The sequence below is a fragment of the Silurus meridionalis genome, chromosome 7 (assembly GCF_014805685.1).
Source record: "Silurus meridionalis isolate SWU-2019-XX chromosome 7, ASM1480568v1, whole genome shotgun sequence".
In the NCBI taxonomy this organism is placed as follows: Eukaryota; Metazoa; Chordata; class Actinopteri; order Siluriformes; family Siluridae; genus Silurus; species Silurus meridionalis.
In genome coordinates this window covers 17468945-17492194 of record NC_060890.1, presented here as the reverse complement: position 1 = coordinate 17492194, position 23250 = coordinate 17468945, and the positions used below count along the sequence as shown (strand labels likewise).

The 23250-nt window shown below is 37.3% G+C and overlaps 1 protein-coding gene across 1 annotated transcript; it reads right to left on the bottom strand.

The window, feature by feature from the left end:
- Positions 1-10131: 10131 nt before the first annotated feature.
- asb3 (ankyrin repeat and SOCS box containing 3) lies at positions 10132-21271 on the bottom strand. Its single transcript, XM_046852907.1, has 9 exons — positions 20357-21271; positions 15452-15610; positions 15242-15354; positions 13158-13290; positions 12727-12904; positions 11183-11389; positions 10816-11085; positions 10497-10630; positions 10132-10391 (listed from the first exon to the last, which is right to left on the bottom strand). Exons 1-9 carry the CDS (start codon positions 20553-20555, stop codon positions 10210-10212), a joined length of 1575 nt encoding a protein of 524 aa, XP_046708863.1. The 5' UTR covers positions 20556-21271; the 3' UTR covers positions 10132-10209.
- Positions 21272-23250: the final 1979 nt, after the last annotated feature.

Below are 23250 nucleotides of genomic sequence, written 5' to 3'. Positions count from 1 at the left end.
TTTGCGAAATCAGTCGTTCATTTTTATTTATGAGTGGATAAAAGCTTAACTGGTCAAGCCAACAGCAAGCCACCAATCAGGGTAGAAGCACGCATTCTGATTTAAACTTGCTTTGATTGCCGCTTGGTGGAATCTACTTATTACCAACATACAGTTCATCATCATTTTAACAGCAAGTTAAACATTCTGAGAGGAATAAATGACGGAAGAAACTCCTGACTCGAACTTGCCGCAACACCCGTGGCCTTATTTGCACAATTCTTTTGAAGTAGTTGTAGTAGTTGAAAAGAAGGTTTTGTTCTCATGATAATTTGAATAGATATCAATCAGTGTTTGACTCATTAATTTCATTTTATTAAAAGATTGGTGTGCGGTGAGTAACATTAGAGTCTTTTCACATAAACTGAGTTGATTAAGCAAAGAGTCTTGAACAAAATGCTAATAGGAACATTATATTTAAGTCAATCCATGTTTTTTTCTATAGCGCTTTTCACAACAGACATTGTCTCCATGCAGCTTTACAGAATTTAACAGTTAAGGTGAACGATGTATATTTATCCCTGATGGGCAGCCATGGTGACTGTGGCAAGGAAAAACTCAGTTCGATGTTATGAGGAAGAAACCTTGAGAGGATCCAGACTCAAAAGTAGAACCCATCCTCATTTGGGTGACATCAAGAGTATGATTATAAATCTTTAAACAATACAGAACACTGGAGAGTGAGAACTTACATGAGCACCGGAATGTAAGATTATGAGTAATGTTCTTTCTACAGTCTTATACAGTCATTTGTGGTTAGAGAACTAGGAGCTACTGAGCAACTCATAAAATAGCTCAACATTTGCGATCATCACAGATCCAACACCAGCTTTTCCATGCCAGAGCCTTTAAACACTCAAAGAAGTCCAATGTCCAAACTCCACATGAATTGGGATCCAAATGGCACTGGTACATCTCTAGATGGTTCGGGATGTTTGCAGTGTCGGCATCTACTTCTTTAAAGGTCCACAATCTTCATAAGGTGGGACGTGACTGGGGCTGGAGCAACCTCAGGATGCCTCGGGATGGGTAGAGAAAAAGAAGCAGTGGAGAGAAATTAGCGTAGCTGCTGTTTATAATATTAACAAGCACAAGTTAATAATGTGCATGTGATCAGATGTACTGGAGCACAAGGTTATGATGTGTGTTATGTGTAGGCTTTGCTAAAAAGATACGTCTTTAATCTGCACTAAAACTGGGTGAGAGTGTCTGAGCCCCGGCACTGTCAGGAAGACTATTCCAAAGTTTAGGAGTTAAATGTGAGAATGCTCTACAATCTTTCGTGGACTTTGCTATTCTAGGAAGTACTAGAAGCCCGGAGTTTGAGATCTCAAGGAGCATGATGGCCATAATAAATTATAGTACCTTGGATACTTAAGTACATTCGAAGGAAAATACTTTTGTGCTTTTACTCAAGTGAAAGTTTAATGGAGCACTTTTACTTTTACCGGAGCCATATTTTACCTACTGTATCTCTACATCATTTGTGTACTTAATCCACTATTGATAAAGAAATTATCATGTCTTAGTATGAGCACATTCATATAAACCTGTGATATGAATTACATCTGAAACTACTTTCAGAGTTTTCTACCCAATCCAACTGGAGAAATGGATTGGAACAGCACTGTTTTAAAGGTTTAAATATCAAAAACTGCTGTTAAGTCTGGGGCTTTTGACTTGATATGAACAAGATTTTTAAGAAGTTTTTTTCCATTTTGCTTCCTTAATGGCTCAAAATAAATAAATAAATGAAGGGCTTCATCTCCCAAAGGAATGTTCCTCCACAAGATGTTATTTTTGTTCCAATTTCGAAGACTTGCAGTTAAAGTTTATGAGGGGTTGAAAATGGATAATTAGCATTTAAATGATCTGACACCTCTCTTTTTTTCCCCTGTAATGCAACTGCCACTGTAACCTTCTCTTTGATGTTCTTACATCAGATAGGGCTCCACTCTGTTTAAGCCAGTGAAGATAAGTCAGATATTTAAGTTTTCAGTGCGGGAAGAGGAGGGATGTGTGCGCGCATGGGGTAATTTTTTTATGGATTTAGCACTGGAGGGACGCAGTGGTGTGAATTAAAGGCAGATAAGAAACTCAGACTGTTCAAACAACAAGTTCAAATACGAGGTTAAAGCCGCTGCTGGGCTCTGGGAGAAAGAGCAAATGAATATCATCTGAGGTAGGTCACTGTCAAAGTCGGCCGAGTGTGGACAGAAAATCTCATATGCAAACATTGTGTTGTACAAATTGTCTTGTACGACATGATGTATTCCTAGGAACAGTGCAGCAGCTTGCATTTTTAAAAGCTGAAGATGCCATGAGTCTGGAATGCAGTCTTTACCACACTTATCTAATACTCCAGAGAACATAAGGGAAATTGTTCCAATTTTCATTAGATGCTTTCGTTGGCACTTTTTGAAAACGCTAATGCACATACCAAAAGCAGAAGCACAAAAACGAGAGGATAGTTGAATGGCAAGCGGGAAAAAAAATAGCTTTCAGGTCTAGGTTGTAATTGCAGGCACTGCTCTGGCGACCTTTCTGGTACAATCTCCTCCATCTCCTCCATCCTGCCTGGCTCTGTGCTGCAGTGATTAACACAATGTCCAGGTGATTGACTGCAGTCATTATTTAAAGGGACGGTTACCTCACCAGGGTATTACAGATTTCTCTCAATCAGCAACTTCTTCACATATTCAGCAACTAGTCTGCACCTGGAACCCATATGTGAGACGAGTATCAACCCAAACCAATTATTTGTGCTAATCTACTCCTGTAAGTGATGAAGAACTCTGTACTGAATTAACTAATGATTTAAGTCTTAAAGACAGATTGCATGAATAATTTATAATATTTGGAGAGTTCTTATTTTCTGTTATCTGCACACAAAGCCAAATTACATTTTTTAATATATACTATTCTTAAAAAATTATGCGTTGTGGGTGTTTTTAATATTCAAGGCTTACCTAGAGGAGTTCTATATGTGTTGAAAGAAATCAGACATGAAAGCCTCAGTGTTGCAAAATAGAAGAAAATTGTACAGTAGCCCCAGATATATATTTTTTTCTGGATCAGTCTAAACTATATATTAAATGAATTATATGATTATTTACATATATATATATATTACCTCATGCTAATATGTCATATATGTAAATAATCATATAATTCACACATTTGTAAATAATGATAACTTTCTTATGCCTCATTAATACTTTTCTCTCTCTCTTTTTTTCTTTCTTTCCTTTTTTTGTTCTGTTTAATGTTTAATATTTAATATTGCTGTAGTTTGCCTGGATTTACAAACTTACGACGTGTAAACATTTTGACATACTTCTAACCCAGCACTTATATTGTATCTAATGTGAAATATCTAAAGCATTACATTTTACCAACATTATTACACTAATGCAACGTAATGTGTGTAATAAACTCAAAGGTCAGCTACAGCATTTTATGAGGGCTTTTAAGGGGTGTGTGTGTTTGCACATAAGCATGGGTTGTATAGTATATTATTAATGTTACTAGTATTTTTATATAACTCAACGATGCATAGAATCCAAATTGAATTTAACTGTAAACTCTAATGTTTACAAGCAGATTTATAACTTGAAGGTAAAAATATTTTACAGTTCAGAAAAATAAAGCATAATGAAAAGCATTTATGATCATAATTTGGGTTTAATAGGCTTAAACATGTTTTTTTAGGGTTATGTAATTGAGGCTAATGATTTGTCTAATGAGAATCAACCAGATAGAACCAGATAGAAACCTTTAGTGTTTCTGTTCACAAAATGTAACTGTTTCAGAATTGTGCAAATTTAACAAAACTTAAGTGTAGGCTTTGTTGAGATGTGCATGTAGTTTACACTATCACAAAGTGTCTTTTCTGTATCTTTATAATGCCCTGATTGGACGCAGTACATTTTTGCATTCAAACATTTTTAACTGAATTTTCCAATTGAAGAATGTGAACTATAGTATCCATGCTACATTATGCTTCATTAAAATGGTTCATTTATTTTGGTTAGTTCAGGCACACTCAAATAAGCACATAATGGCCTGCTCGGAAGGTACAACTGAGCAAAGTCAATGACTGAGCAACCTCATGACATGTGACATGGAATCACACAGTGATGTGCAAAAACACATTAGCCTGCCAGTCAGCATGAGCCATGAAAGAGTGCCATGAAATATTTCCATGCATTCTGTGTTAGTAATATATCCACTTTGAGTGAGGAGATTGAGGCAGGTACTGTTAATCTTGTCAGAGAAATTACACTCATTTAAATAAAGTATGCATTTAAAAATATACCATGGTCATAATAAAATGCCACAAATGTGTCAAAAATCATACTTAAATTTAAATTCAAGGTATCTTATCTGTTCAGAGTACATGATGCACCATTCCAAAACAAAACTGTGACATGTCATTAATAACCATAAACAAATCATAAATTTCTAGGCATTTAAAAACAAGTGTTATAACCATTTAATCAGAGTTGTAGCTTTTTAGAGCTTTGTAAACAAGAAATTTTATGTAACTGGATATTTAGTAGTTGATCTCCACTAGTACCTCTAAAGGAAAGGTTTATCATTGCTGTATTGAACAACTGTTGTGTTTTATATACAGCCACAATGCATTTCTTTTTTGAGGGTTTTTTGGATCATGGATGCAGAGATAGTGGTTTACTGATAAAACACCAGCCAGCAATCCATCAGTGAATAAAGAAAAAGAAGCCTCATTTAAATTTACACTTACATTTACGGCATTTGGCAGACGTCCTTATCCAGAGCGACTTACACAAGTACTTTGAAGTCTCTATCAATAAATACATCCTGACTCTGGTTCACTAGGTCACAGAATAGGAATATAATCAGTCTAAAAAATTCTGTTGGGGGTTTTAAGACTAAAGACTGTCCAAAGCCGTGCTGTCCTCCTCCTTCTATGTCTCTCTCAGGTCCTAAGTGATGCATATGAGAAGTAACAAAGAATTCAGGACACAGTGTCAGAATAATTACTAATAATCAGAATCACAATTAGCTTCATTGGCCAAGTATGCCTGAGCATACAAGGAATTTGTTTCCAGTTTAGAACTGCACAGCAATTTTGGACTGAAACAAGATATAGACTAATACAACATGATTACAACTAACACAATGAAATGAACAGGCATAGAAGACATATTGGCCTGAGGAGAAAGTGACATCATAGTGCACTGATAGTCCAGTTATTTAAGAAGGAAGAGAGAGGAAGAGAGGGGAGAAATTGCATTTTATGATTAAAAACAAATTAAGCCGCCATTTGGTCAGTTCTTTTTTACCACAAAAGCAACTGCACAGGATTACACCTGCTAATATGGAGGAGTGAACTTAGTGAAATCAAATACACAAATTACACAAGATTACACAATTTTGTCTGTGGTTTAATCCGACCACAAAAAAGAACCCTCTAATTGTTAGAATTTTAGATAGATAGATAGATAGATAGATAGATAGATAGATAGATAGATAGATAGATAGATAGATAGATAGACAGATAGACAGACAGACAGACAGACAGACAGACAGACAGACAGACAGACAGACAGACAGTGTATGTTGCACATAATTCAGTTTAATCCTAAACAACATTGCAGAAGACTAGTGGAAGACTAGATTATGTTAAGCTCTGCATCAGTGTGGTGTTTGTCAAAGTCAGGACCATTCTGAACCCCTTATAGCCGACGGCTATAAGACTGCAAGAATGCTAGTTGGGGCAGGACAGTTAAAAGAAACACAGTAGCAGTGTCTCAAGATGTTGCATACTAGTGTAAATTGTCTGTCATCAGAATGATTTTGATGAAGATGATGACATTATTGAAAATCTAGCTTGAAGCATGTTCTGCTATGCCTGGTATGAAAGCGTCTATTTTCACTGTTCACGAAACATTAGCTGTTAGCAAGCAGCCAGCTAGCCGGAAGGGATAACAGTAGGCACTGAAGAATTTGGATACAGAAAATAGCCAGATTAAAAAAACAAAAAAAAGGAAGGTGCTCTTAGATGTTGATGCTTGCTCAGAAATAAGTTTCACAGTTGATGGTGGTTCACAGAGTTCAGCCACCCAACTGAAATGTAAACAGTTTAGCTTGTTACAGCATCTTCTTATGTCAACTGTGTTCCTGGTGCTGCGCTGCCCAACACACCAGCGCATTTGAAGTTACAATTTAGAGAAACACTGGCACACTAAGTTTTCCTTCTCAAGTAAATAATTTATATATCCTATATATATATATATATACATATATAGGATATATTCTCATCAGCAGGTCGCCAGGCAACAGTGTCCTAGTGATCCAGATCCATGGTGATAAAAGGATAATGAACCGATAAGGGAACAGCATCGCTTTGAGAAACAGCTCAGCTTCTTACTGGAAAACAAAAAAAAAAAGCCACCCATACAGCATCTAGTCAAATTCAGCACGTTTTTTCAATAATCCAATAAGTGACCAAACAAAAACTAATACGGCTTAAAGGCATACACTAAACAAGCCCAACAGAACACTAAATCAGTGTGTGCTGGTGTTAAATCTGAAAGAAGGACTAAAATGTACACACGTCATCTCAGGGTCTTTTTTTCTTTTTTTCTTTTAGCACCTTGGAAACAGTGCCAGCTTCATAGCACAGTGTGTGATGATACTGCCTGCAAGCACAAATCTCTATACCTCAAAAGCATCTTCTTTCATGTGGTCTTCAAAATCCTGCTGCTTTCTCCTGGAATCAGTGTGCTCCTCAGTGTGAGCCATGTTGATCATTAAGCAAAACCAGAGGCAGATATTAAACAAGGTGAAGAAGCTCTGGGCTGGGTGGTGGGGGTGTGTCTTTTTTTTTTATGTCTTCCACTGTATCAAATATGGATATTAATTATGTAGGTTTATTCTATGCACAATTTCTGTAGCACTGAGGGACAAAATAAAACGTCTTCACTCAGGTTGAAGTATCACATCTTTTTCAGTTAGGGCTGGTCATGATAATCTACTCATCAGTAACTATTATGAAAATAATTATGTTTGAGGCTTATAGCATGGGGTCTTGTCATGGCCTATAATGCATTACAGGTACACATAAGAACACCTTTGTTGAAAAACTGATTGACACCATCCATTCTTTATTGCTATATAAGTTGTGTTTCAAGCTCACAATCATGCCATGTCCCTACCATGTAGCATTCAATTCAATTTTTATTTTATTTGTATAGTGCTTTTAACAATTATAGAGATAAATGTGTTCTAAAACTTCACTTTATATATTAGTACCCATAAGTTTATTCCTACTGAGCAAGCCAATGGTGACAGTGGCAAAGAAAAACTCCCTGAGAAGGCATGAGGAAGAAACCTTGACAGGAACCTAACTCAAATAGACTCCATCCTCATCTGGATAACACTGAATGTCCATTCATTGAATTTTTAACATTGTTAAGGTCTGCTGGTCAGTGAACTGTTACTGATGTGCACGTAAATGCAGAAATGCAAACATGTTTAACAGAATCGAACAGCTGCACTTGCCCACTGTGGAGGTGCAAAATAATTTTTTTTTAAAACTGTATAAAACTTAATAGCTGATAATTTAATATATTGTTGTGTTAAGGTTATTTAGTTTTTTGCATTTTAATTATTTACATGTTTTTTTTTCTTTTTTCAGTTTAACATGCAGTACAGTATATATATTACAGTATATGTTTACATGTTTTTATGGAAGTTTGGCGAATGATTTGTATTCTGCAGGGGTGGATCATTGTGGTGGGTTGGTGTTTGGTGACAAGAAGTATCTCGCCTAAGGTTCAAAAATCTAGAAACAGCCCTGATTTCATGACATGAAATTTTCAGGACTTCTGGTAATCATTTAGAAGAAACAGTACCAATGGCTTCATATGGAGGTCTGCAAAGGGCACTGCAGCAAATCAGCTTTAACAAGCATATAATCTTGGCGTGTTTCACACAGCGTACATATTTGGTGTGTAAATCTATAGTCTGGAATAGAAAGAAATCAGCCCTAATCTCTTCATAGCATTGTTGTTGTTGTTGTTCAAGGTACAGCTTTTTTTGGTTCCACAAAAGTTGAAAAACAAGAAAAACCCATTTAAGCCAGTAAGATGTTGTTTATAGGTAAGAGAGGGGGGCTTATCCCTGCACTTATTCCAGCTGCTCTTGGTGGTTTTTACAATAGAAAAACACAAATTGCTGGAAAATTGAGGAATATTCAAGGGCAATATCTTCCTATGGCTTATCAAGTAAAATGGGATGAACTTGAACAATGTATTTCAATATATAATTCTTTAGTAAACGGAGACATTGTGTGTGAGAGCAAATTTTTTTGGATTGCACCTAAAAAGCCTGATTGCAAATCAAAGCCTTAACTGTTGGAATAAAGCTTACCAGCTGTATAAGCAGGACCTTAATGTCCATGATTGCTGATACCTGGCATTCACAGAGGCTCCCACAGCGAGGCAGCCTGATTGTCTAGAACAAGCCTCCAAGTTCCTGAGACCCAGCCTCCAGAATTCAGAAGAGCACCAAGTGAGAGCTGAAATGCTTAACAGAGCAATGGGTCCCCCTGATGTTGGCTGGTAATATTACAATTTCCTCTCAATTTGTTCTGAATACGGGTCTCACCTTGCTGGAGTACTGAGTAAAAAACTGGTTTGAATTCATTACATTTGATTTGATTTTGATTTGATTAGCACACATTATGCACTCTGAATCGGACACCAGTCTACCACAGGGCACCATGAGCAGACACCATTTCACACCTAAGATATTAGAGTAGTGGAGAACATAATGGAAACCTACATGGACATAGGGAGAACATGCAGAGAGGGTAATCCAAGCTAAGGATTGAACCAGAAACAGTGGAGCTGTGAGGCAGCAATACTACCTGTCAAACTACTGTCACCCATAATCTAAACACAGAACACACGGCTGTTTTTCAACCCAATCTCCAGCTTGCACAATGGCAACTTGTGTGTTAAAAACTGACAAGGAATTTCACTTCTTCCTATACAACCAAAAAATATAATGGCAGTATAAGATGTTTTAGGCAATATTAATTCAATACCTTTTTGTAGTCTTCATGAATAATTCACTAAAAAGATATCCATCACTTAAATGTAAATTCTGTAAAATCCATCCTTTCAGAAAACGGGCTATTTTTCAAAGAGAAGACCTGTTTCCATGTTTAATTAATGCTCATGGGTACTACATAACCAGAGGAAGAACCTAAGAACCAGCATTATAATTTACTGCAATGTTCCACTGTTGAAGGGTTGGACAAATTTACAAAAGAACAGCTTTGGTAAGACTTTCTCACTGTTTTTTTTTTTTTGTTTTGTTTTATCATAAAAGCTATTGTTAGAGTTGTGAAACTGAATTTGCACTGTATGTGTGTGTGAATGTGTGAGAATGGTGTTCTGTGATGGACTGGCATGCAATACATGCTGTATTTCTGCCTCGCGCTCAGAATCCATCACAACCCCCTGCTGGATGAAGCGTTTCAAAGATTGAATGAACTGGTCTGGATTTATCCCTCACCCTTAAAACTCCATTATAACCAAGTTTCAATGAACAGATCATTCGGGTCGTTTCTCAATAATAGGTTTAAATTTGTATCAAAGCCAATGGGTCAGGTGACAAGATGAATCAGGAAATACTTCAAATTCTGTGCATCAACATACAGACAATGAAATACTGAAGGTGCACCACTACACTCTGGAGTAAAAATGAATACACTCCTAGCTTTTATCAGCATGCAGCACCCTTCCATAAAATGTAAGCAGATAGGGTATAAAAAAAAAATATGATGACAAAGAAAAGATATGGCTCCAAACTGAACAGATGTGCAGGAGTCCATAATTAGCATTGGAAGAGTGTATGCGTCTTGTGCCTATGTGACCTTGGAGGCAGATAGTGAGGGGAGAAGCTGAGAAGAAGCGAGATAACGAAGGAAACCAAAGACACGGAGCAGAGGTGAATTTCAGTTCTAGCTTTGTCTGAAGGTCTGCTGTGTAAGAGGAAAACGATGAATAAAAACGAAAGGAACATGTAAAAGCCCAGTTTCAGAAGTGTAAGAGTTTTATTAACATATATACAAAACACGAGAAGCAGAAAAACATACGAGATAAATTAATTAGGCTACTCTCGGTTGCCTGAGGACGTGAAGGTGTAAGCGCTCGAGATGTCACTGAACTGGAGATAGTCTTGCAAAACTGTGGGAACAGGCAGCTGCCGAACAAAGGAGGGTTTAGACAAAGTATCGCTGCCCACTATAGCTCTTACAGCCAGTCTACACAGATGAGTCAGATCAGGGACAGTCTCTGAAACACAGGGGGAAAAGAAAGAGCATAATATATGGAGCCTTTCACTGGATAGATACAAAGCTAATGTTGGTGTGTGAAATATGCCTTCTTAATGATCTTTACCAAAATGCTTATGTGGCGTCCAAGTGTTCTCCGTTCTGCGCTGTGAAAGGGTGTGAAGCAATGTGGAAGGCAGAGTCTTCCAATTAACAAACTCCAGCAAGAAATTAAGCACTCTGGATTCAGCTTCGTCTAGCCTGTATATGATTAACACATTACATGGGCAATAATAAGTGATGGAAGAGATAAAGGCAACATGCAACCCACTCATTTCCCCCCACGAATGCCTTATCTTAGATTAAAAAGAGTAATCAGGATCACTGATAATGAAATATTAATAAACATAGAAGACATGGTTCGAAATTGCCTCTTCGTTTCTTACATTTTCTTCTGAAGGAAAAGGAGAGGATCTAGTCCTGCTTTGAGCAGCAGTGGAAGCCAAAACGAAGCATGGGCCACTTTATTGAGTGCTGCCTGAACTAGTGCCTCCAGCTGTTCACCCTTAGGCAAGCCTGAATATTCCAGGATGAGCGACAGATGTTCAGGTACGTGGCCCTGCAACGTCAATATGTATGAAGCCAGACTGACGCGAGCTCCATTAGCCAGCAGAACCTTTGTGATCTCTCGGCTCTGATGGAAATCACTGCCCACACTGAGAAGATAGGGGAGGTGCACAATAAATACTGTGTAATACTGTAGATTTAGAAAAAAATGTATAATAATAAAAGTGTGATTTAATGCATTCATACTTCCAAGAGTTGTACCAGAGAGCCATGTCCAGTGGGCAGCAATATCCAAACTCCCTGCAGCTCTGAGCATCTGGACTGTAGCCCTCTCTGAGCAGAGGCCGAAGGCTTTCCGCTTGACCACTAAGAACTGCCAGATACATTGGACTGACCTTTCCTTCACCCCGGTCACACTCCCGGTCAGTCACTGGGATCAATTTCTCAAGAATACTGTAGAAGGTTACATGAAATAATACTGAAATAATAGTACAATAAAAAATCTATAGTTCATTTCAAATTTCCTAAACTGCCTGGTTGTAAAGCCAAGTGAAAATGTAAATCCTTTATTGCTTGTAATCACCTCCTAACACCTGACAATCAGAGGCAATTAATAATAGCTAACTGTTGGAACTATCTGCAAAAATTCATACCGATAGTTTTTCCGGCTTCTGGTCTATTGTCATTAAGAGAGCGGCCTCTAGAGGCGAATCGCTGACACTACGTGCTGGTTATTTTTATTTTTTATTTATTAATTATGTAATAATATTTATTAAATAATAGTTACATTTATTTAGCACATTTTTATAATTCAGTCTTTTTTTTTTTTCATTTTAAATGGAGTTTTATGTTTGTTTTTTTATGCAGTATCCATTTGAAAAATTATCGGCTGTGCTGCCCACCATTTCATGGTGTCCTGCTTCAGTTTACAGTATTTTGTATACATGTTTATGCAGCACGCATACTTTAGATTTACTGCATCCAAAAATAAAAATTCAGTTCATTACTTAAGTGTATAAAGTTATTCACTGTCCGAAAAATAAGGTAAAAAAATCATTTTAAAAAAGGAAATCAAATGCCATTATTATTTCAGACCACAGCAAAGGCTGAATAAATTTCTATTGACTTAATCAAGACCTTACACTTTCAAATCCACAGCAGCTATGTGACGATCAAATATTAAAAAAAATAATTTCCTGAGATAGCATAAGTACTGTGATATCTTTGATGTATGTAAATGTTTTTAAGAACAATCTCTAGAATCAAATTGCATTTTTACTGCCTGAAATACTACAAATTGTATTTTGTTTGAACGATTTTGAACACAATATGTACAGGAAACCCCCTGCCAAATTGTTTTTATGTAATTTTATGTTGAAATAATGAAATTTGTTAATAAAAATATAATTATAAGGAATAAAATTAAGTACATTGTACTGTATAAAAGAATTAAGTAAAATGTACTGTATAGATACAATAGCATTTTTTGGGTGGCGTGCGTTTAGCACGGTTTTGGAACATAACCACCCTGATAAACGAGGGATTACTGCATATATTATGTTACACAGTGTATATCATATGTATCTGTATATGTATCATATTTGGCGAGAAACTATTTTTGCTACTAGAACCCCTGGTTCAGATATTCTACCATGGGTCTGTACCGCAATTAAAAAAATTCTATGACTGTGTATTCCATAAGGATTTTTTGATTATGCATGCAAGTATAAACATTGCATGCTGCATAGATAGTGTATTTCAGCATTAAACACGCAGAGGTTTCAGCTCACCTGATGCGACTGAACTCAGCTGCCGCATGGATGGGAAGCTGCCACTGATCTTCATTGCAGTAGAGGTTTGGGTCTGCCTTATGGGCCAGAAGCAGCTCCACACATAATAAATGGCCTTCCTGAGCTGCAATGAGCAGTGGGGTGGCCATGTCCTTCGCCTGGCAATTCACATTCGCACCTACAGCGTTTCCAGATAAAAGACAGTCATGCTTGCACACGCTGGAACATTTGTAATTATAATCCTGGAGCACTCTCTTTTTATTCCCACTTGCTCTGCATTTCCCTGCTGATCAATACAGGAGCTCGATAGGAGAATAAACACTAGTGTCATGCAGCGCGATATGGTAATGCTGTAATAAAAAAGTAACATCGCCCAGTAAATAGTGCAATAATCATAAGCAGCTGAGGGAGTCATTGAATAACAATCTCACCAGCAACTGCAAGGATCTCCAGACACTGGTGATGTCCATACTGTGCTGCAACAAACAAGGGTGTGATCCCGTAGTCATCCACCACCTCGAGAGAACACACGCTTACCAGAAATTTTACAATTTCTGTGTTTCCCTGAAAAAAAAAAAAGCATGACTTTGACTTGCCATCTGACATGTAGGCCTCAGGCTTCACTCCTAAAATATTGAATAGAAAAGAATATCATAGCTTTAGTCTAAAGGTGGCACTATGCATCATTTTAAATTACAATCTAAAACACCTGAGGGTTTAAATGCTAATGCAAGAGGAGGATCTTCCTACACTGAAGCATCATTATAGACCAGTCACCTAATATTCATATTTATGGCCTTTGGCAGACGCCAAATATCTGAAGAGACTTACAAATATCTCATTGAGCATTAAGGGTATTGCCAAAGGGTCCAGCAATGGCAGCTTGGGGATGCTGCAATTTGAACTTACGACCTTCTCATCAGAAGGCCAACACCTTAACCACTGAGCTACCACTTGACACACTGTCTTGTCCCGATTGGTTCAGTTTTAATGATTTACAGACTCCTGTTCTTAAAGTCTCAGGTTGTGCTACAAATTTTACAGCCTTCTGATAATAAGAACAAATTATCTTCTTCAGTCATGTCCTTAGAAACATTACATTTTTGACTGTCAATAACAGCAGCTCTGGTGATTATTTTGCTAGAAAGGTTTATATAATTGCTCTTAACCAGACACTTGAATTGCAAGATTTAATAAGCATGTAGAATTGTTGACATGGTGAGATTTTCTTTGTAACAGAAGCTGTAATTTTTTTTTAACAAGAAAACCTTTCTCTGTAATGTGACGTCGTTTTTTTCGTCTTATTATCGTAGAGAGAAAAAAAATGACAGCTGGAATGAGAAAAGCTTTTTTCAGCATCTTTTTCAGCATAACAGGAACTTCCTTCTAGTCATTGTGGACGTTCTTATGTTGGAAAACTGCAATTCGGCCCAGCTTCTGAAAGGAGGGAATCATGTTCTGCTCCAGAATGTCACAGTACATGTTGGAATCCATGTTTCCCCTCAATGAACTGCAGCTCCCCAGTACCAGCAGCACTCATGCAGCCCCAGACCATGATGCTACCACCACCATGCTTGACTGTAAGCAAGACAGAATTTTCTTGGTACTCCTCACCAGGGCATCACCACACATGCTGGACACCATCTAAGCCAAACAAGTTTATCTTAGTCTCATCAGAACACAGGACATGGTTCCAATAATTGATGCTCTTGTACAGGTTGTCTTCAGCAAACTGTTTGCATGCTTTCTTGTGATTCATCTTCAAAAGAGGCTGCCTTCTGGGACGATGCCATGCAAACCGACTTGTTGCAGTGTTGTTTAGCATGAGTTGCCGTGTTGAACATCCAGTATATCGCTCTCATTGGGGGGACGATGTAATGTGAAGTTAGCAAAAGATTGAATGAACCATGGCAATGGTGGAAAGTTCTAGAGAACTACTACTAGAGTACTAAAATAATTTGGACAAAAGTTTGTTGACACCTGACCATAAGATTCATGCAAGAACACATTTAGTTAATTTTGCTGTTATAATAACCTTCACTTTCCTGGGAAGACGTTCCACTAGATTTCGGCATGTGCTTGTGGAGATTTGTGCTTATTCGGCCATACGGGCATTAATAAAGTCAGGTACTAATGTAGGGTGAGGAGGCGTTAGCATTCCAATTTATCCCAATAGTGTTCAGTAGGGTTAAGGTCAGAACTCTAACCCATGAATCTTCATAGAGCTGAATTTGTGCACGTTAGAACACATTTCTGTCTCCCAGTTCAATTATGTGGCTCCAACTTGGGTGGTAACACTTTGGGGAAGAACCACATATGGCTGGTGTTTAAATACTTTTGTTCATATAGTTTATATTTGCATGAAATCTGTTGACATGTCAGTCATGGATGCATCTGTCCTATTCGGCACACTAGTGGAGAAAGTTCCAGAGCACAGGGATCCCAGCCCTGGTCATGGAACATATGATCCAGATGGATGAAAGGTATACAGTTTAAGTACAACGCTGAAAGGTACCTTATAAACAGCCTGATGAAGACAGGACCAGCCTGAGATGGAGTGTGTTCCATTAACCTCTGCTCCTTCACTAACCAACAGCTCCACCACTTCTTTATGGTCGTTATCCACAGCTTTCAACAAAACAGAAAAGAAATACAACAGGACCCTTAGACTCCATAAACATTAATCAAAAATGTATTATATTTGCATGGAATTTTTTTGTCTTACCCACAAAGAGAGGGCTGGAGAGGTCATTGGACATCTTATTGAGATCTGCCCGAGCCCTTATAAGGCGCCGTGCTGCTCGGAGGTGGCCGTTCTTCGCCGCAAAATACAGAGGTGTTTCAGAGTTGTGAGTCAGTGAGTTCACATAGTCTTCACGGCCATCTGCAGAGATCAACAAAGGTTATGGAGAAGGAGAGAAAGTAGAAAAGATATGATTGGTTCACACATTATAAATGTAGCATTAAATATATTTATATCAGTAGGATATACTTAGATGCTTATATTTAATAGGACAGTGGGTCATGTGATATTTCAGGGAGAATATGGAACCTAAATGAACATGTGCACAATTGTGTGCAATTTAGAGATATATAGCAGTTTATACTCAGAAATTTGCCAACATTAAAATTAATACATGCACTTTTTTTTTAAGCATAACATTGTATATTGGAATTTTTTCCCTCCCAAACTGTTATAGATTGCTTGTCAGGTGAAAAGATTGTGTGCTTTGTCTAACAGGGTAATTAACAAATAATTACAATTACATTTATAACAAACTGGAAATAATTTTTGTTAATTTTATGCCTTTTATTGGGTCTGAAATTATACTGACTTTAATCATAAAAAATCATCTGTGCAATTTTCCATTCATACAGTTTATACAGTATTTGGACAAATGTATTGGGACACCTGATTTTTCCATTCAAAAGTGGTTCTTCCCCCAAACCCCCAACCTTGGAGTCACCAAATTGTATAGAAGGTCTCTGGATGCAGTAACATTGAATTTACTCTTCGCATGAACTTGGAGACTTAAACCTAATCCAGCACAAAATGAGCTCCATGAAGATATATTTTACATGGGTTGGGGTGGAAGATCCTGAGTACCCTATTGAACATCTTTGGGGTGAATTGGAACACTGACTGCACCCCAGGCCTCCTCACCCTACATCAGTACCTGACTTTATTAAAACCCTTGTAGCTGAATGAACACAAATCTCCACAAACACACTCTAAAATGCAGTGTAACATCTTCCTAGAAGAGTGGAGGATATTATACCAGCATACTGAGATTTAACACGAAATCTGATGTTCAAAGAGCACGTTAGAATCAAATATTCCATGTGTGTATTTAATAAAATACTATAAAGCTGTGAAAATGTATACTGTATACTATATATTTGTATACTATAGTATGCCTCTATTCTTTTATATATTTGCAGTTCTTTTTCTTTGCTGCTGTAACAGAGAAATTTCCCCACTGTGGGACAAATAAAGGTACATCTTATCTTAAATGCTTGTATTAAAAACAAAGTAATAATTAGCATAATACATGCATTAAAATGCATTAAATAATTTCTAAGAATTATTATTTATTTTTATTGAAACTACGTAACATACCACTACAGACTATATTTTGCATTATCTGGCTGGAATCTTGAAATTCTTTAAACAACAGACTGATGGATGCTTCGGAAAGGTCTTTAAAAATGTCACTGTTATGTGTCTTCACTGATCCGCTACGAAGAAAAACAGAGCAATTTCACAGACGGATGAAATGAGCTCACTTTACACTCGTATATGCCACAATAACAGTGCTTAATAAAATTCAGCAGGCAATGATGTGACCACGCCAGCATGCATGCGTTACGCAAATATCACTCGTATGATAATGAACTTTGCTAAGCACAATTAATTCACAGGGCACAAATTTAGAATTTAATAATGCGTGCCCACGTTCATTTTTTCTTCTTTTTTTTCTGCAGACACTACATCGCCTGAACTGGTAATGCTAAATATTGCTCTATAGAGTTTCTTGCAAGACAACATTTACCCTGAAGTGTAAACACCACATATCCTTTTTATAAGGTGACACTGTGATAAGGTTTTTATTAATATATTATATTAATTAATATAATATTATTTAATACAAGTATTACATTTTCATTATTTTTATATAACAAACACTTTCCAGTGTTCTGTATTGTTTTTCAGATTTTTAAATCACACTCACAACAACACACAACAACACACAAAACAACACTTGATATCACCCAAATGAGGAGGGGTTCCTCTTTGGAGTCTGGTTCCTCTCTAGGTTTCTTCCTCATAACATCTAAGGGAGTTTTTGCTTGGGACAGTCGCCCCAGGCTTCTCATCAGGGATAAACGCACATCGTTCCCTTTCATTCTCAAGTTCTGTAAAGCTGCTTTGAGATGATGTCCATTGTGAAAAGCACTATAGTAATAAACTTGAAACGCATCTGCAGCAAACTGCATTAGGGAAAACATATCCGTTTGGATTTAATAGCTGTTTTTTTTTGTTTGGGGTTTTTTTTCCACACTGACTGAACGAGGAGAAGAAACTAATTTGGGTTGCAGATACATTCACAAGGCCATGTTCAAAACGGACTTTCTAAGAAAAGCAGGACATCGTGAGGAAAATTCCAAAACAGTTTAATACAGTTACGCTTTTATATGAAGCATTTCTACTTTTGCGTGTTCTTTTGCTTAGAATCTGCACAAAAACACAATTTACCTTCAATTTATATCCCCAGAAATCCCCTCGAGTTTTCATGGTCAGAAAGCTCCAAAAATCTGAACTACATTTTAGCTATTTTAGGAGGTCAATATTGCTGCTTCTGCTCGGGATGATGTATGACTGCAGTGAACAGAGACGTGTTGAATTGCGTTCATTGGGTTTCTTGCTTTAGTAATGGCATTGACTCTCACTCTATGAGATTCCTGTCTGTGATGCAACGCTCTGTTATACTGCGTTTCTGTATCACACTGACGGTTTCTACAGCCATGGTGTCCTAGTGAAGATATTAAAAGGTTAATCAATTCAGGTAGAACACCACTGAAGGCTTAGGTGTGAAACGGCCCGCCACTGATACAGCGTATATAAAGAAACATGCGAACGGTTTTGACGGTGAACTTATTTGGACAAACTAATGTTTGTAAATGTAAATGTGCTCTTTAGCAAAGCTCTTCTAAGTAACACTTCACATATCATATCACACATCACTGCTGCAGCCTTTGATACGGTGAGAATGAACCAACAAGACATTCTTCTGTATGAGTCTGAAATAAACATGGCTGAGTTTCTGAGAAATCGCAAGGTGCGTTGTCCTGAAGACACTCGCATGGGGTGACACTGGAGACTCCTTTTTAGAAATGTTAAATAAACATCTCCTCACTGAATCACTAACAATATTCAATATTCTGATGATTTGTGGAGGTTTTTTCATTAATCAACTTTCAAGCTCTATGCATGAGCAAAACTTCTAATTCGTTTTACAGGACATCTCTCACCTCAGAACGCCTCCAAAAAATGTACCCGAATGCATCTCAGCTGGGGTTGAAATGTAAATCCGAAATAGGAACATTGACGCATTTATTTTGGGACTGTAAGGAAACTAAACCTTTTGGGTATGAGGTGAATGATATAGTTAAAAAAATGCACTATATATTAGTTCAACTGTAAAACATCACTAGATCTTGCTTCTGATTGACAGTCTTCATTAAAATTCATTGCCTAATAAATGTACCGTAATTTCCGGACTATAAGCTGCACCCACTGAATTTTACAAATATTTTTATTTTTAACATAAATAAGCCGCACCTGTCTATAAGCCATCTACACAAGTCTACACTAATGAACTTTACACAGACTTTAACGAAAGACACGTTACACACGGTGTAACAGATGAAATATGTTGTGCTTCCTTTAGGAGCATAGCGGTATTTTGGGAATAGCATGCCACTGCATATTTCCAGTATTACTGCATGTGTGCAAGACCGAGGAATATGTCCTTATTATTTTCTGATGCTCATTTCAAAGTTTCTTTGACTAACCCTTAACGCTGTTGCCAAGAATAATAAAAAAAGCACGAGTTTTGGAAACCTGTCTGTGCTTATATGATTTCTGTTGCAACTGGAGTTAGTGAGCTCTCCCTTCACCCAGACTCAACACGTTACAACGGCTTGTATCTAAACAGTAGCCTACCAAGAAAGTCATTGTTTACTGTCTTCCTCCTTCCTTTCACAACTATTTCTATCGAGAGTTTATCTTTTGGCATCCACGTGCGTTTAAAAATCACCTGATGGAAGTTTTTTCTCCCGAAGCCGTGCACTCAAAACACAGGTGAGGTGCGTTTTTTCGTATCTGTTCGGAAATTTTATTGGTCTAATAATATGGGGTTCAGTTTTTTGGCTTAAAGTTTGTAAAACCGGGAAAAACCCAGGAAAAATTCATACATTTTGCTGATTGACAGTCTTCATTAAAATTCATTACTTAATAAATGTAGTACTTTTAATTTTTGTTTTTCTCTCGTGTTTTGACTTGACCTTTAACTTTCCATGGTCCACTCTCTCATATCAATATTTATCAATATAATTTGTTTAAATGCATGCTGTGTGTGTCAACTGATCAGATCTGTTATTGTTATAGTTCAGTGTGAATAAGAAATCAATAAAACGATTCTTCAAAAATACTAATATTCAGTTTAGTTTTATTTGTACAGCACTTTTGACAATGGACGTTGTTTTACACAGATGAAGCAGTTATAAAATGTACATTCACACAATAGTGTCTGTATGTTTATTTCCTAATGAGTGAGCCAGTAGTAAGACAGTGGAGGGAAACTCCCTGAGATGTTATGAAGCCGAAACCTTGTGAGGAACCAGAGCCCAAAGGGAACCGCATCATGTTTCTGACTTCTGGAATTTAAATGATTTTTCGTATCTATTTTTATTTCGCTATTACTATTTTTATAGTTTACATTTTTATTCTGAACTCTTCTATGTCCCGAGCCAGTGGTTAAAAACGTGTGGTCCTGGTTGTGTATGTAATGAATAAAGACGGGATATGATTGGAGAAGTAGTGTGAGAGGTGTTGTGTGGAACTGACCGGAAGCGGTGAGCAGGAGACGTACACACTGCACATGTCCTCCAGCAGCAGCTTCATGGAGAGCGTTCCAGCCGCGGTTATCCTTCACATCCACACAGTGGCCTTTCCTCAGGAGCCTCTGCAACAACCTGCACTCTCCTGTTCTCACTGCAAGAGCCACCGCCGAGCACGTGTCCTGATAGCACTCAGTGAACATCATCGCTCTGCTCTACTCTCCTAGTGTCTCCTCTCCTGTCCTATTGTCTCCTCTCCTGTCCTATTGCCTCCTCTCCACTAGTTTTATTGTCTCCTCTCCCGTCCTCACCACACTCCTCTCCTGTCCTCACCACACTCCTCTTCTGTCCTATTGTCTCCTCTCCTGTCCTATTGTCTCCTCTCCTGTCCTCACCACACTCCTCTCCTGTCCTTTTGTCTCCTCTCCTGTCCTCACCACACTCCTCTTCTGTCCTATTGTCTCCTCTCCTGTCCTCACCACACTCCTCTCCTCTACTATTCACTCCTCTCCTGTCCTGTCCTCATCACACTTCTCTCCTGTCCTCACCACACTTCTCTCCTGTCCTACTGTGTCCACTCCTCAAACACAGTGGACACTCTGTTCTCAGTGCAGCGCCAACTGATACAACTGAACATCAGTAGGACCGCAAAAGTGCTAACTTCCTTAACAAACTCCTACAGTCTTAGACCACCATACACTACATGCTAATGTGGAGCAGACGCGATACTGAGAGAGTGCGAGAGAGCGGGCGCGCGCGAGCGAGAAAGAGAGGAGAAGAGAGAGAGAGAGAGAGAGAGAGAGAGAGAGAGAGAGAGAGAGTAACTGTGTTACTATGTACAGCTGCTGGTTCTGGAGAAATCGCTCACCTGCTGCTGACCAGTTTAATAACAATGAGCGAACCAATAAGCTACAGGAAACTGTTACCGAATTTTTATTTTTTTAAAAGCGCTCTTTTTCAAAATAAAAGTCTTGAGTCTCCATTAGGCGTGTCGTAGAACAACAACACCACTACTACTACTAATAATAATAATAATAATAATAATTATTATTATTATTATAATTATAATCATTGAAAAAAGTCACATATAACTACATATAATATGTAGCTTATGGGATTTGTTGCCTCGTTTATTTATTCATATCAGCATTTGTTGTAAAATATATTAATATGCTTAATATTTAAGTTGTTAAAAGATTGCTGCAATTCCAGCATTCACAAATTCATCATATTTTTCCTGACAGCATGTTGAGCATATTGAATGTGATTCATCTTCTTTTTTTTTTTTTTTTTTTTTGCACTGCAGCTTTAATTTTAATGTAATGTTTGGTACAATGCAACATTTATTTTTGGCTTACGACCCTTAATTAACTTTGATATTAGGCCCTACATAAGAAAAACTTTGGGCACCTCTGATTTATACGGGCTATAGTTGGTAATACTGTATTCTGACTCTGTCTGACACTAAAATATCAATAATTAGAGTCAGATTAGGATCTGAAAGTGAGCGTGTAGATGAAATGAGCTGTACTTTGAACATATAAATAAGTAAATACAACCTGTTGGCACGTGTCATTCTGTTAACTGTGGTTAGTGTTATACTCACTCTACTGTGAAATGTGCAGGTACATATATAAATGTCCATTATACTATGCATGCTCACAGGATTCACTGAGGAATCTTCAGCATCCAAGGAGACTGTGAGCATAGTGCTGTTTAAGATACTTATCTGTGCATGAGTAAAGAAATAGAAGCAGTTTGTGCTTCACTGACCGGCCTTGACAAACAGTGGACAGATCTTTAATGGTAAAATTAACTCTACCCTGTGAGTGTAAAATTATAAATGAGAGGTTTAGGTAAAGAAAAGCCTCTTTGTGAGGAAATGACTTCAGGCTGGATCTGTTGTCATACAGTACATGTAGAGCCAAGAGTTTGGTCATCTATAATTTAGGGCTGCCTTGTTCTGTAATAGACTCAGGTCAAACACTTTACTGACATCTGACTCCACCCTTGAGAACGATTTGGACCATTACATCGTCATAGAACAAGTATTGATGCAGCAAAAAAAATAATATTTTTTATAAAAAAAAAAAAAAGAAGCAGCAATGTCATTTGTTGTGTCTTTTTTATTATCTATGAACAGTTTTAATGTTAAATGTCTGTTAATGTCAGAAAATTGGTGTTTCAGATGTTTTTTGTTGTGTCACTCATAATACAAGGCAAAAACAGTGAAAAACAATGAAATACAGTACAGTGCAATATGATACAACAGATATGATATAATATTACATAATATGACAGTGAACGACTTTACAGTGCAGTGCAAAAGAGTACAAAAAAGTACAGCGCTATATAATACTATGCAATGCAGTACATGACAGAGCAACATTATGTAATACAATGCAGGGCAATTCTATACAATGCAGTACAATACAGTGCAATACAATACAGTGCAAGACAATAGGGTACAAAACAGTACAATGCAGTGCAATGCTATACAACACAATTTACTACAATGCAGCAGTGGTGGCAAAAGTTTACGCATCCTTCACTTAAGTAGAAGTACAGATACTCATGTTTTAAAATACTCTGGTAAAAGTTGAAGTAATGACTACACTTTTTTAGTTAAGTTAAAGTAAAGACATTTGGGCTCTGACATGTACTTAAGTAAAAAGTAGCCATTACTACTACCTGTTTTAGTGTCACGCTAATGTACCTTAAATTAATACTTTGGGAATTTTTAATACACTAAGCAACATGGGCATAGACAAATATTGATGCTTTATGCAAATTTATGTTTATTAATAGTAAAACCAAACTCAACATAGAGCACAAAACTAAATATTCATGTCAATGTTTAAAAGTAATTGTTGTTTTAAATTACGTCAATCATCAGGACAC

What these genes read in the sequence shown, in the direction of transcription:
- asb3 (XM_046852907.1), bottom strand. Translation starts at nt 20,555, where the DNA reads ATGATGTTCACTGAGTGCTATCAGGACACGTGCTCGGCGGTGGCTCTT. An exon ending in TTCATCAGGCTGTTTATAAG is followed by an intron (nt 13,291 to 15,241) that starts GTACCTTTCAGC and finishes TTTTTTTTTCAG; the next exon opens with GGAAACACAGAAATTGTAAA. An exon ending in CTCTGGTACAACTCTTGGAA is followed by an intron (nt 11,086 to 11,182) that starts GTATGAATGCAT and finishes CTATCTTCTCAG; the next exon opens with TGTGGGCAGTGATTTCCATC.